The sequence below is a fragment of the Astatotilapia calliptera genome, chromosome 4 (genome assembly GCF_964374335.1).
Source record: "Astatotilapia calliptera chromosome 4, fAstCal68.1, whole genome shotgun sequence".
Lineage (NCBI taxonomy): Eukaryota > Metazoa > Chordata > Actinopteri > Cichliformes > Cichlidae > Astatotilapia > Astatotilapia calliptera.
Genome location: NC_137425.1, coordinates 1,474,089 through 1,487,004, shown reverse-complemented (window position 1 = coordinate 1,487,004; position 12,916 = coordinate 1,474,089). Strand labels below are relative to the sequence as shown.

Below are 12,916 nucleotides of genomic sequence, written 5' to 3'. Positions count from 1 at the left end.
CCTGAAGTCCTGCAGAGGGAACCATCTGCATCCTTGTTGCATAAATCTTGGCCCACAGTCCAGAGCAGCCAGGGATCAAACCACCAACCTTTAAACCAGGGGCGTCCAACTGCAGGCCTCAAAGCCCGGTGTCCTGCAGGTTTTAGACGTGTCCTTGATCCAACACAGCTGTTTTAAATGTCCTGAAGTTCTCCAGAAGCTGGTAATGAACTAATCATTAGATTCAGGTGTGTTGACCCAGGGTGAGATCTAAACCCTGCAGTTCCCCACCCCCGCACGACTTCCTAAGACTCAGCCTTCTTCACCTGCTGGTTCAGGCTGAGAGTAAAACCTGTGCTCCAGGTGAGGCTCGAACTCACAACCTCGGCATCGCTCTGCTGAATACTGTCGTATAAGTACCGCGCGCTGACCGATTGCGCCACTGGAGCATCAGCTGCACTGGGCTGACCTGAAACTGTCTGTCAGGCGATCATCTGATGGCGTTTGAGCCTCTGATGCTGTGGGACTGTGCATAACAATGTCTGAATAAGTCGAATTTTAATGCCACACTTTGGATAAAGCCCTTGGATTAAAGCTGCGTGTCTGCACTTCGATCACAGCTGATGGTTTAAAAGCTGCTGTGGCGAAGGACAGAGACAAAACTGCAATAATGCGTCAGCATTCAGAGCTCGTGGACCAAAGTGCTTCACAGCAGACAGACCTGACAGCGCTGCCTGTGCCCACTCCCACAGGTCACATGGGTATTGGACTCTGGATCACTGCCACTCTTTGCTTTCATTGACACACAGGGAACTGTGACAGATGTGAAATCCTCACCTGTCAGGCCAAAAACAGCATTCCTGCCTCACAGCGTGGCCTCTTCTGTGGAAATAATGAACAGAGCTCTTTGTAGACGCGGTCATTATAAATCTGGCAGCCTCACACTCAAAGAGAACACACAGGGCTTCCATGTCACAGCGACTCTCTGGTTCCCGGTTCAAGAGCGTTCTCACCTGTGGGAGCCGGTCTGCAATATGAACTCTGAAACACCTGAAGCGAAACCATCAAAGCAGCTGAAGCAGGAGAAACTGAAGCTCCGAAGGGAAATTAATCCAAAGCGTCTGATGTTAGATTCACATCAGGCAACTTTCCTCAAGTCTTCAACTTCTTTCTGCAGCAAGAGTCCTGACAGGGACTAGAAAGAGAGCAGATTTCTCCTGTTTTGGCTTCCTGTTAAATCCAGAATTCAAAATCCTGCTCCTCACATACAAGGTCTTAAATAATCAGGCCCCATCTTATCTTAATGACCTTGTAGTACCATATCACCCTATTAGAGCACTTCGCTCTCGCTCTGCAGGCCTACTTGTTGTTCCTAGAGTATTTAAAAGTAGAATGGGAGGCAGAGCCTTCAGTTTTCAGGCCCCTCTTCTGTGGAACCAGCTTCCAGTTTGGATTCAGGAGACAGACACTATCTCTACTTTCAAGATTAGGCTTCAAACTTTCCTTTTTGCTAAAGCATATAGTTAGGGCTGGACCAGGTGACCCTGAATCCTCCCTTAGTTATGCTGCAATAGGCTGCCGGGGGATTCCCATGATGCACTGGGTGTTTCGTCTTCACTCACTATGTGTTAACAGACCTCTCTGCTGAATCATATCTGTTATTAACCTCTGTCTCTCTTCCACAGCATGTCTTTATCCTGTCTTCCTTCTCTCACCCCAACCAATCACAGCAGATGGCCCCGCCCCTCCCTGAGCCTGGTTCTGCTGGAGGTTTCTTCCTGTTAAAAGGGAGTTTTTCCTTCCCACTGTTGCCAAAGTGCTGCTCATAGGGGGTCATATGATTGTTGGGTTTTTCTGTGTTGTTGTGATTTGGCGCAGAATCACAAACATGGTTTCACAGGCTGTTGTAATGTAAGCTGTCAGTTACAGAGCAGCAATGTCCAGCATAAATTGAGACTATAGCTCAGAGAAACCTCTGCTGAAGTTTATTTCATGGTTAAGTTTTACATACAGTACATATGTTTATGAAGGGTCAGTGTTTTTCTCCTCAGGCACGGAGACTGTGCAGGAAAGACCACCAGCTTAATGTGACTCCACACGCTCATATACCTCTGCAATGAGATGATATGCGTGTGTGTGTGTGTGTGTGTGTGTCTGTGTGTGTGTGTGTCTGTGTGTGTGTGTCTGTGTGTGTGTCTGTGTGTGTGTGTGTGTGTGTGTGTGTGTGTGTGTGTGTGTGTGTCTCTGTCTGCAAAGGCGATAGCTCGAAAACATTTTAATGAATTCTGATAAAACTCTGTGGCGTGTTCAGCGAGCTCATGTTAACAATCATTAAAATTCCTTCCATCCACCGAGGTCAACGTCCTGATTTATTGGTGGAAAAATGATAAAAAGGCCTTAAAACGTAGAAACTGTGATTGTTGTGTGCTGTCAGCATGTAGAAAGCATAAAGATTTAAAGCGAGCCCTGATAACAGCTCTCAATTCCATATTTTCCCCACTGACAGGAAAATAAAGGGAAATGTTCCCAGCTGTTCCGACACGGATGATGAAGAGCTTCAGCTCTTTGCTTACATGTCTGCAGTTAATAACTATAATAATATAATAATTAATATAATTAGAAATATAATTTGTTATATTATGAAGACATAACCAGGTCAGAGGGTGACATCATCACAGTGAGAGATCATTATTAAAAAACAGTTTCGCCTGCTTTACGTTTACACTGCAGAATCAGCTCAGTGTGGAAAAACGCCTCCTCCACATAATCCTGGTGAAAACAAGGCTGGCAGACTCTTCTTCTCTGGGGTTTAATGGCAGCTGGCAATGGTGTGATGAACACCCGGTGCAGAGTTCAAATCTACATGTCCAGTTGCACATTCGTTGCTTTTGTATTTATTACATTTACAACCCTAAAACTTTCATTTGTTTAACCCGATGAAAAAACCCAAAGGATCTTCAGGGAACGTTCCCCAAAGGTTCCCTGACCGTTACTGCTTGCTGGGGTAAAGGGTTTAAAACATGGACGTTAAAATGAAGCGTAAATGCCTTAAACCCTGCTTCTACCTGAAGGCCACCAGGTGGCTGTGATTGCAGAAAGACTTCCTGTGCTGTGAGAAAACAGCTTGATGATGAGTTAGTTCCATCTTCATCGTCCTCTGCACACGTGAAAACCATCCCAGGCTAACCTGAGCTGTCACATGACGCACCTGACACGACTTCCCTGATAACGGTGTAATCTTGTCCGCAGTGGGAGAACGAGCAGCTGCACAGCCTGGAGGAGCGAGGTCGTCTTCTCCTCTCCCTTCAGTTCCTGCCTCCGGTCAGTCTGGAGGATAAAGCCGTAGAAGGTGGAGGTGAAGGCCCTCGCAACGGGGGTCTCTGTGTGGGCGTGAAGCGCTGCGCCCACTTGGCAGCCATGGATGTTAACGGATTCTCCGACCCCTACGTGAAAATGTAAGAGCCCCACGTGTGTGTGTGTGAGTCCAAGACTAAATTCATTTTCCTTTGAAATCATGAACGGTGCTGTTCATTGGCTGTGGATGGGTCTGATTTAGACCAATCAGTTTGCGTATCAGGCTGTTTGTTTCAGCTGTGAATAGGGATGGGTATCGTTTAGGTTTTATCCGATACCGGTACCAAACCGGTACTTTTGAAACGGTGCCGGTGCTTAAAGAATGGAGAACACAAACTTTGTCCAAAAACCTCTCATGTTCAGCTGTTTTTTGTAAAAAGATAACAATGTTAGCCTTTTCTGCAGCTATGGGGCATATATGGCATCACTCTTGGCTGGAAGCAGTGCTTAAACAATGGAAAAAACAAACTTTGTCCTAAACCTCTCATGTTTAACTGTTTTCCTCTTTTTCTTTGGTCATTTTAGCCTTTTTAGCCAGGGTGAAGGGAGCATCTGCCATCAAACAAGAAGACAGCCGCATGTAACTACCACGGTGTTTGCTAGTTCACCTTACATGCATTAATGTAATAACGTGGTTAGCCTACTCAACGTAAATTACACTCGAACAACATTAAGCTACTCACGCAGAGAAGAACGGCTGCTGCTGCATCATCATTTCTGCTACACTGGCAGGGCTAGGGGCCAGGACTCTCCTCTTCGGGTTTTTGGGGGATGTTGCTAACTCCGGGTCCAATAACAGGCACCACACCCACAGTAGATGTGCTCGGTGTGAGGACTGACTCACGGCTGCCTCTGCTGGACACTAGGGGGACTGCAGGTTTCATCGTTAGTTTTTATGTCCCAAAGGTGGAAAAAGATCCCAACCATAACCTGCAGGGGGCGCTGCAGTCCTGTGTTCATGCTGTCTTCAGCAGTAAAACTTTTTTGAAGAATTTTACAGATTAAGCGATCGGAGTGAAGACAAAGCTCAGAGTTCTCCAAAGGAATCAGAAAAAGTCTTTTTGGACTGATCTGAACTGCCGCTCATTATAAAAAATTCTTCTGTAAATATATTTTGTATAACGAAACAAAAGGTCTTCATTCAGACACATTAAAAATATTTTTTAGTTCAGTGTGTTTTGCTTTTAGGCACTAAGAGGTTACTTCTAATCAGTGAGAGCTTTTTAATTCCTAATTTGTACCTAAACTTTTACATTTCCAGCCAGATATATTTATTTAAAGAAGAAAAGTCATATTTTGGAGATATTTTGGCGTGTTTGAGCAGTGAAGTGCCTTTTTGTGGAAAAGCTTCTGTTAATGTTTCAGCATTTTGGCCGTTAACCAAAAAGATAATGGTCTCCCCGAGTAACTGTTTAAAAGCAGGGCTGGCGAGTGGTGCTGGTCGGCACGTTGGTCCAGAATGAAAATAAAGATTTCTTTGTTTTTTTCTGCGGTTTCCTCCCTGCAGCCATCGCTGAGGACTTAACCCGACACTTCTGCCTGAAAAAGACAATTAAAAGCTGGAGTTTTGCCATCTTATTAACTTTTGCAAATCAAGGAAGCAGTTATTGTTTAAAAGCTGCGTCTGTTTCCTGGCAGGAAGGATAATTAGCGTGAAGGAGAGAGCATTGCGAGTGGCGTCTCGGCTCTGTCACAGGGAAACACCGGGGGCCGGAGCTTAAAGCTTCTCCTCTGCTTTTGTTTCCTCTCGAGGGACACTCGCTTTGAAGAGGACGACAGTTGTTGTTTTTTTGTTTTTTCCTGTTGCACGCTCGCTGAATACAAACGGAGACGCAGCCAGAACAACCAGTCCTGGTTGGGAGGTTCACATCCCGATAAAGATCGACTTTTACTTTGCCCGCACTCACAGTTTCTCCTCGCCTTCTTCTGGCTGTTCTCCGTCTGTACAGCCCCTCAGAGCATCCTTTTACCTTCTGCTCTAAGAGTTCGGGGCATGATTAGGTTTGGGTTAATCACTTCGCAGTCAGCACTGTAAAACTGACTCGATTATTTCTGCATTACAGCTTCAATAACGATGACTTCCAGGATTTCATCAGACAGCAGCATGAAATTCATCCTGCGCAGAGCGACTGTCGCCTCGGGCTCCCAAACACTCGTTTAATTAAGCTTCATTTACAGTCTATGACTTCAGATCGCTTTGTTTTCTCTCATTAATGCATTTCTTATTAACAGCAACCACACACAACGGAAACATTCACCTCCTCTCCAAGTCACTGATATGATATGAAACTCCCAAACAGAGTAACTGAACGGATCTGTTTAATTAGCTGAATTCAGTCTTTATTTATTTATTATCCCCTTCCTCAGCATTCACAGGACTTTTCCACTGAAACTCTGCAGATATTTCTGTATATTAATAGTTTCTGCAGACACACATATTGATGTTTCTCCTCCTTTTCTGCTTCTGCTGTCAGATACCTGAAGCCCGACATAGAGAAGAAATCCAAGCACAAAACGGCCGTGATGAAAAGGACCCTGAACCCTGAATTTAACGAGGTAAGATCCCCGCAGCTGCTCCCCTCGGCCGAACGGCAGCTCTGCCCTCACACAGCAGTGCTGTTAACAAGCTCGCTCTATTCACCTCAGCGGTTAAAGTTTCATTTATATCGGGTCCGGCTCGCCGACGCCATCGCTGGAGGATGAATCTCCTGGATGTTGTTTTCCTCTCAGAGGAAATAACTCCTGTGTTTCTCCCACATCGGCGGATGATAGACCGACTGCGCTTCTCTGGCACAGAAATGAGTTTTTCTAGCTGGTGATGGAAAAAATTCAAGTGCAAACACTATTTCCTAATTTTATGGAAGAAACTGTAAAATGTATTGCTTTGAAGTATCAATAGATGTTGCTAGAAACATTTTGTTAAGGAGAAGACTTTGGTGAAGTTAGAATATGTGATTTAGGTGTTAAAAGTCCAGTCATGTGGGGGCGGCCAATTAATCGTAGCTCAAGAGTTGGGAGTTCGTCTTGTAATCGGAAGGTTGCCGGTTCGAGCCCCGGCTTGGACAGTCTCGGTCGTTGTGTCCTTGGGCAAGACACTTCACCCGTTGCCTACTGGTGGTGGTCAGAGGGCCCGGTGGCGCCAGTGTCCGGCAGCCTCGCCTCTGTCAGTGCGCCCCAGGGTGGCTGTGGCTACAATGTAGCTTGTGAATGTGTGGATGACTGGATATGTAAAGCGCTTTGGGGTCCTTAGGGACTAGAAAAGCGCTGTACAAATACAGGCCATTTACCATTTAATCAGGGTATTCCAGTTCTAATCAGGGTAAAGACCCTGCAATATTACAGAGAATCAATATCATTAACAATCACACAAAGCCCTGTGAGCAAGTACTTGGTGACAGTGGGAAGGAAAAACTCCCTTTTAACAGGTTTTAACAGGAAGAAACCTTCAGCAGAACCAGGCTCAGGGAGGTTGAGCTGAGGGGAGGAAGACAGGACAAAAGACATGCTGTGGAAGAGAGCCAGAGATGAATAAGACATCATTTTCCAGCAGCATTGTCTTCCAGTTCCTCCTGAAGCACTTCAAAGCCAAACAAGGTGGGAGTGACAGACTGGTCTGAACAACGCCACAAAGACGACTTTTCAACACCAAGAGATGAGAACAGGTCGGAAAACTAGTTTGAGGTGTTGACTTGGCCTTGGTCCCAAGATCTCGATCCGACTGAGGAACTGTAGGGTCTGCTGGGAAAATGAGGCCGATCCATGGAGGGCAGAGAACACCTTCAGAAGTCCGCAGAGTTCTCGATGGGTCAAAGCGAGGAGGATCTGTAACATTAGGATCGGTGGATCTGACCAATCAGTGAATTTTAGCTTCCTGATGGGGTTGGAGGGTCTGGTTGCCTCATCTGAGCTGCAGGTCCACCCAGCGTGGAGGACCACCTCTCAGCCCCGTATGCACTCCATCCCTGCATCTCTTCCTCTTGTTTCTGTGTTCACTGCAGGAGTTCTTCTATGAGATCTCCCTGTCAGAGCTGGCCAACAAGACTCTGGAGGTCACAGTGTGGGACTACGACCTGGGCCGCTCCAACGACTTCATAGGTGAGCGAGCGATCAGCCCCATCCACCACTCGCCTGAACCCTGCAGCTTCTTGGGAAGTTGTCAGAAATGTGTTTTGTACTTGCGTGGAGTGTCTCAGTAAGTTTAACATCGTCCTCTGGCTCAGCTGTGAAAAACTGCTGTAAATATTCATGAGTCTAACACATGCTGAGATTAGTGTGTTTAAGCTTATCACTGCATATTTATCACAATTACCATCTGGATTACTGACTTAATTCTTCCGTTTTCATAAACGGTTCCTACTCCGTTAGTATTCTCATGTTTGTCCTCAAACAGCCAGAGAGGACACCTGAGGCGAGACTGTTACGCTAACTGCAGGAAGTCTTCCTGTGCTTCCTTCCTGTTGTTCAGGTGGCGTCTGTCTGAGCTCCAAGTCCCAGGGCGACGCCCTCCGTCACTGGACCGACTGCCTGAAGAACAAGGGCCAAAGGGTGGAGCGGTGGCACATCCTGACCAACGAGCTGCCGCGAACCCTCAGCCACGACTAACCCCGAGCAGCGGCGTCCACGCATGCAGACGGTCGCTGTCGATGTTCACAGAGATTCTCGGGGTTTTTACAGCACAGACGTGAGCGACTTCAGCACAGGAAACAGCGGTAACTTAATGGACGAGTGTATTATAATATGAGCCGCCATGAGAGCAGGGCGAGGCCGGAGCAGCATGGTGGTGTGCCTTCATTATTGATCTGTAAGTCATCTGGAGCAAAGAAGCCGTTGGGTCCATCAGCAGCGTCACATCTGCACTCAGCATCAAAAAACAGGGTCAATCTCCCGACTCATGAAGGGTGGAACTCTCCGGTGACGCGATGTGGCAAACAACATTTACAGAAACTAAGGGGCTGGAAGAGGCATTACAATTAAATTAAAACAAAAACCTCAAACGTTTTGAGAAAAGTTACAAATTTGCCACAAAAAATGAACGTTTTGTAAACAATAATATTATCTTTGACATGTTTTGGCAGCTTTTCATGAACCTTGTTTTAAATTTTACTTAATTTTTTTGTAAATCTGCCCATTTTTCATAAAATTTGTGTATTTGTATCTTTTTAGTTTGTTTGGTTTTCTTATATTTTCACATCAAAAGACTTTTGTCTTTGGGTTTTTTTTTTCATTCTTATTCATACATTTTCTCTGTTTCCTCTTGAATTTTCCTTTTTTTTTGGAGAAGTTTAAATTCTAGTAAATATACAATTTTTCTCATATTTTTTTGCTGTTTTTCTTTAGTAATTTTATATTTTCTCTCGTAAATTTGCCATTTTTCCCCTCATAATCTCGCTCCTCTGCCGAGCCCCTTAGTTGTGATTTTTGCCCTCTCCTGGCCTAATTTGCCATCATAGGAACTCATCAAAGTTAAGAGAAAATGTGTGGAATTTAAGGCTGAAATGGATTTGCATGTTATTTTCCTGTGCATTACGTGTCTGGTGCTCTTTTAAAAAGTAAAAACGAGAAAGTCAAGCAGTCAGAAAATCTCTGTTCTCTGTTTACACTGAACTGTTGTTCCTTTGCTCGAGCACAGTTCAGTCCTGCAGTACTTACACAGCATGCTGTGCCAGGTTTACATGTACGTATAATCCAGACTGTGAGAAACATGCATGGACGTGTCTTGTGTTGCACTATAGCTAACAGCTAAAAGAGCTTTTGGGAGAAACTGAGCGCTAACGTTAGCTAGCTAAAAAGCTGATGGACTTGTAGCAAAGAACAGCTGAGCTGATCCACTTCCTGTTAATCCCATTTGACACAAAATGTCGGCAGTTCAGCAGGAGGCGCTCTGAATGATTTCCCACTGCTCCTGCACAAAACGTCCAAATTTCATTCCAGTTTTAACCGACCTAGCATCCATAACGTGTCTGAACTGAAAGTCTTCTGTGACAGTCGGCGCTTTGATAAACAGAATATTTCAGCTCGATGTGCTTCGGCATCGTGGAGTAACGTGTGGAGAGGAAGCTGAACCCATTTAAAGATGAAACACATCAAAATATGGAAAACGTGAAGCTTTACGTTTGCTGGTGTAAAGTGGAGTCTTACAGTTGGTGGTGTTTTAACTCATGGGTTCAGGGAGGTCAAAACCTTCCTGCCCTTTGGATGATGCCGTCGTTTTGTTGAGGTTCAGCCGTCACACGGAGGACGTGGGGTTTCTGTTCGCTGTTGTGGATCATTTGGTTTAGTTTTGTTGGTAAAAACTGGTTGAAAATGATGACGAATGTAACTTCAGTTCAGTTACGCCTCCAGTGTAACATTAGTCTGTGGTAATGAGACCTGTTTAAATCAGTGGGTAGCTTTTTCAAGTGTGTTGTTGGGGAAAAAGACTTGACGGGGTGCTTTACCTTACTGTAGCTGTGGTTTGGGGCCAGAAACACTTTTGATGGAGTTTGGATGCAAAGCTTTATTTTGCGGAGCACCGTGCAAATATCATCCTAACTGCATTTTAAAATAATCTCTGGTAAAAGTTTTTGTTCATATGTATTACTCTGTGGTGACTCAAGCATGTGCGTCAGCGAGGACTCCATCCACAGCAGTGACCACCAGTCTTAAAGGGGATCTATTGCAGTTTTATTCTCTCACATATATACAGATACGTTAAAAATAAGTTTATGGTTTTATTTAACTTTACCTGAAACTAATGACTGACACATAAACTCAGCAGGAAGGGAGGCGAGGGTCCTTTTCTGTGGCCATGACAAAGAATGCAAGTTCCCCTCCCTGTGCAGACATGGAGGTAACGCCCTCGATTACTCTGTCTGCACTCACGAGTGATTAATCACGTGGACGCTTACATGTCACTGGGACTGCTGGATAGTTGGTCGTTTATTCAGCTGTGTGAAAATCCCAGAGGAACCCACCTGGGGGATTAATAAAGTTTTATTTTATCTAATCTAATAACTTTGATCTCAGCCAAACCGATTTACTCACGAACAAATAAAACACTGAAAAAAGCCAAACAATTACATTTTTAGGTTATCCGAGTGACGTATATATCATGTTTAACCTGAGTAACGAAAGATCACAGGGGGTCTGAAAACGATGAAGCTGGGAGTTCGCTGCTCTTGTCGGCTCCAGTGACCCTCGAGCTCCCGGTCAGCGATCGAGCTGGTGGGTAACAGACGTCTCTGAAAACGTCAGAGCAAATATGCGATGTCTTGATGAAACGAACAGATATTTGAGGTTTACACAGCTACATTTTCACCTGAAAATATGTTAAAGCTTTAATTTGTGACCCAGAAAGAGAAATAAGAGAAATATTAAAACTTAGTAGCTGCCACCATTGTTGGAAACTGGAATTGACTGGGCTGCGCTATGAATTCTGGGATATGGTGGACCATGAAGGACACACACGACCCATTCTTCAAATCTGGGGAAAAGGAGGATGCATTTGTCGGCCGCATTCGGAGGAGTCTACGAATTTGGACAGCCTTCGTTGCGTTGCTGTGACGTAATCGGTCTACAAATGCGGCCTCAGGAGGATGCAGCCGACGTTTTGGGACGCAGCTCTTGACTTGAAGCTGATGAGTTAGCTAGCTGGGATCAGAAATAGACTTTAGAGCATGAGGTTCAGGCCTATGACAGTGAATTATCGCCTCAAAGTTCAAGAAGCGAGTGAAGCAGACGTTGATGTCTCCAATATTAACACAACTTTTATTTTTTGGAACAACTTTCCAACCAAGACAACAGATACAGCAAATAAAGTTATTGAATGAGTGAAACGAGTTAGAATAGACGGGCCCGCGTCCAGCTACAATGTAGCTACCAAATGTAGCTACATTTAGCTACATTTGGTAGCTACATTTAGCTAAAGTAGCTACATTTGGTAGCTACATTGTAGCTAAATGTAGCTACATTTGGTAGCTAAATGTAGCTACATTTGGTAGCTACATTATAGCTAAATGTAGCTACATTTGGTAGCTACATTGTAGCTAAATGTAGCTACATTTGGTAGCTACATTGTAGATACATTGTAGCTACATTTGGTAGCTACAATGTAGCTAAATGTCGCCTTTTGAGGTGTTTGAAAATATAGTCTGAGGTGTTACAACTTAGTCATGTACTCAGTGTGTACTCAATGTAGCTAAATGTAGCTACATTTGGTACACATGGCGCTGCTTTTAAAACGACGTCTGGTTATCAGAGAATGTGATCGACAGTTTCAAATACACACCGTGTTATCCTCAATCATTAGCTCAGAAGCTCTGGATGCTTCCAGAAAGAGGCCAATCCGGAGAAAGTAGGCTTTTAGGGAGGGGAACCTTATAACGAGACAGTAGCTTGTTTCTGACAAAGACAATTTTTAAAAACTGTGAATCATGCAAAGCTACTCTAGAATAAAAATGTAAAGCTGAGCATAATGTGACAATAATAGGTCCCCTTTAACGCTGCAGGGGAGCTCCACCTGTGAGGGGGAGAAACCAGAGTGCCTGACATCGTTTAAAGACACTAACCAGAGCAGGTTCAACATGAAAACTGTGTGGGATAAAATCAGTTTCCTTCTCTGATGAGTCATAACGCACGGATCACACTTCTATTGCACTCTCCAGTAAGACTGTGACAAACAAAATGCATCCCGTCGACTGATGATGACGATATATCAATACAAGTGGTTCTTCCTCGTTGTTGCATGATGCAATATGTTGATATACTTCTTTATATCTCTATACTCCGCCTGCCTGTTTTCTAATGGAAGTGAGAGCTTCAGGGACGGCTCGTGTTCCAGACTCTGTTTACGCTGTTGTTGGTCTTCTTTTATGCACGACTGAATGTACGAATGTGGCTTTCTATACGATATCGTTGTTTACACACTAAGCTCGTGCTTTACAGGTGTTCTTACATTTCTATCAGGTGTTGTATGTACGATGCAACAATAAATTTGGAATGCAATGCAAACAGGAGAGTAAGTGTGGATCTGTTCTCGCGCCGGGATGGTCCTGGCTGGCGCCACGCCGCCCCCTGCTGCCTGAAAGCACAACAGCAGCTCGAACGCTGCAGTCTGTCAGCCAAGTTCATTCTTGCAGCAGGATGAATGAAACCACACTTGCAGCTTTTTCAGCTTATAAATGTGAAGAACCTTCTAACGCAGGGGTAGGCAACTCCAGGCCTCGAGTGACGGTGTCCTACAGGTTTTAGATGTATCCATGATCCATCACAGCTGATTTAAAGGGCTAAATGACTCCTCAGCATTTCTTGAAGTTCTCCAGAGGCCTGGTAATGAACTAATCATTTGATTCAGGTGTGTTAACCATGGGTGAGATCTAAACCCTGCAGGACACCGGCACTCGAGGCCTGGAGTTGCCTACCCCTGCTCTAACGCAACACAAACTCACCTCAAAGCTCCACAAAATCTTTTTTCAGATCCAAGCTTAATACTGGCTTTTACAAGCTCATATTTTTATATAAATGTTATTGTGATTTACCTTTCTGACTCACATCAGCTGCTGAAGCAGGGCTGCTTTGTTACAGCAAAACTCATGTTTATCAAAGA

The 12,916-nt window shown here is 44.6% G+C and overlaps 1 protein-coding gene and 1 non-coding gene across 2 annotated transcripts in view; one reads left to right on the top strand and one right to left on the bottom strand.

The window, feature by feature from the left end:
• doc2a (double C2-like domains, alpha) overlaps window positions 1-12,321 on the top strand; it is a 66,219-nt gene extending 53,898 nt beyond the window's left edge. The window contains exons 8-11 of the mRNA XM_026163880.2: window positions 3,229-3,434; window positions 5,808-5,889; window positions 7,332-7,428; window positions 7,799-12,321. Coding sequence (XP_026019665.1) covers window positions 3,229-3,434; window positions 5,808-5,889; window positions 7,332-7,428; window positions 7,799-7,935 — 522 coding nt within the window. The 3' untranslated portion in view covers window positions 7,936-12,321. The remainder of the gene's footprint in view (window positions 1-3,228; window positions 3,435-5,807; window positions 5,890-7,331; window positions 7,429-7,798) is intronic.
• On the bottom strand, window positions 335-428 carry trnai-uau (transfer RNA isoleucine (anticodon UAU)). Its single transcript has 2 exons — window positions 391-428; window positions 335-370 (listed from the first exon to the last, which is right to left on the bottom strand). It is a non-coding gene; the product is annotated as a tRNA-Ile (tRNA).
• Window positions 12,322-12,916: the final 595 nt, after the last annotated feature.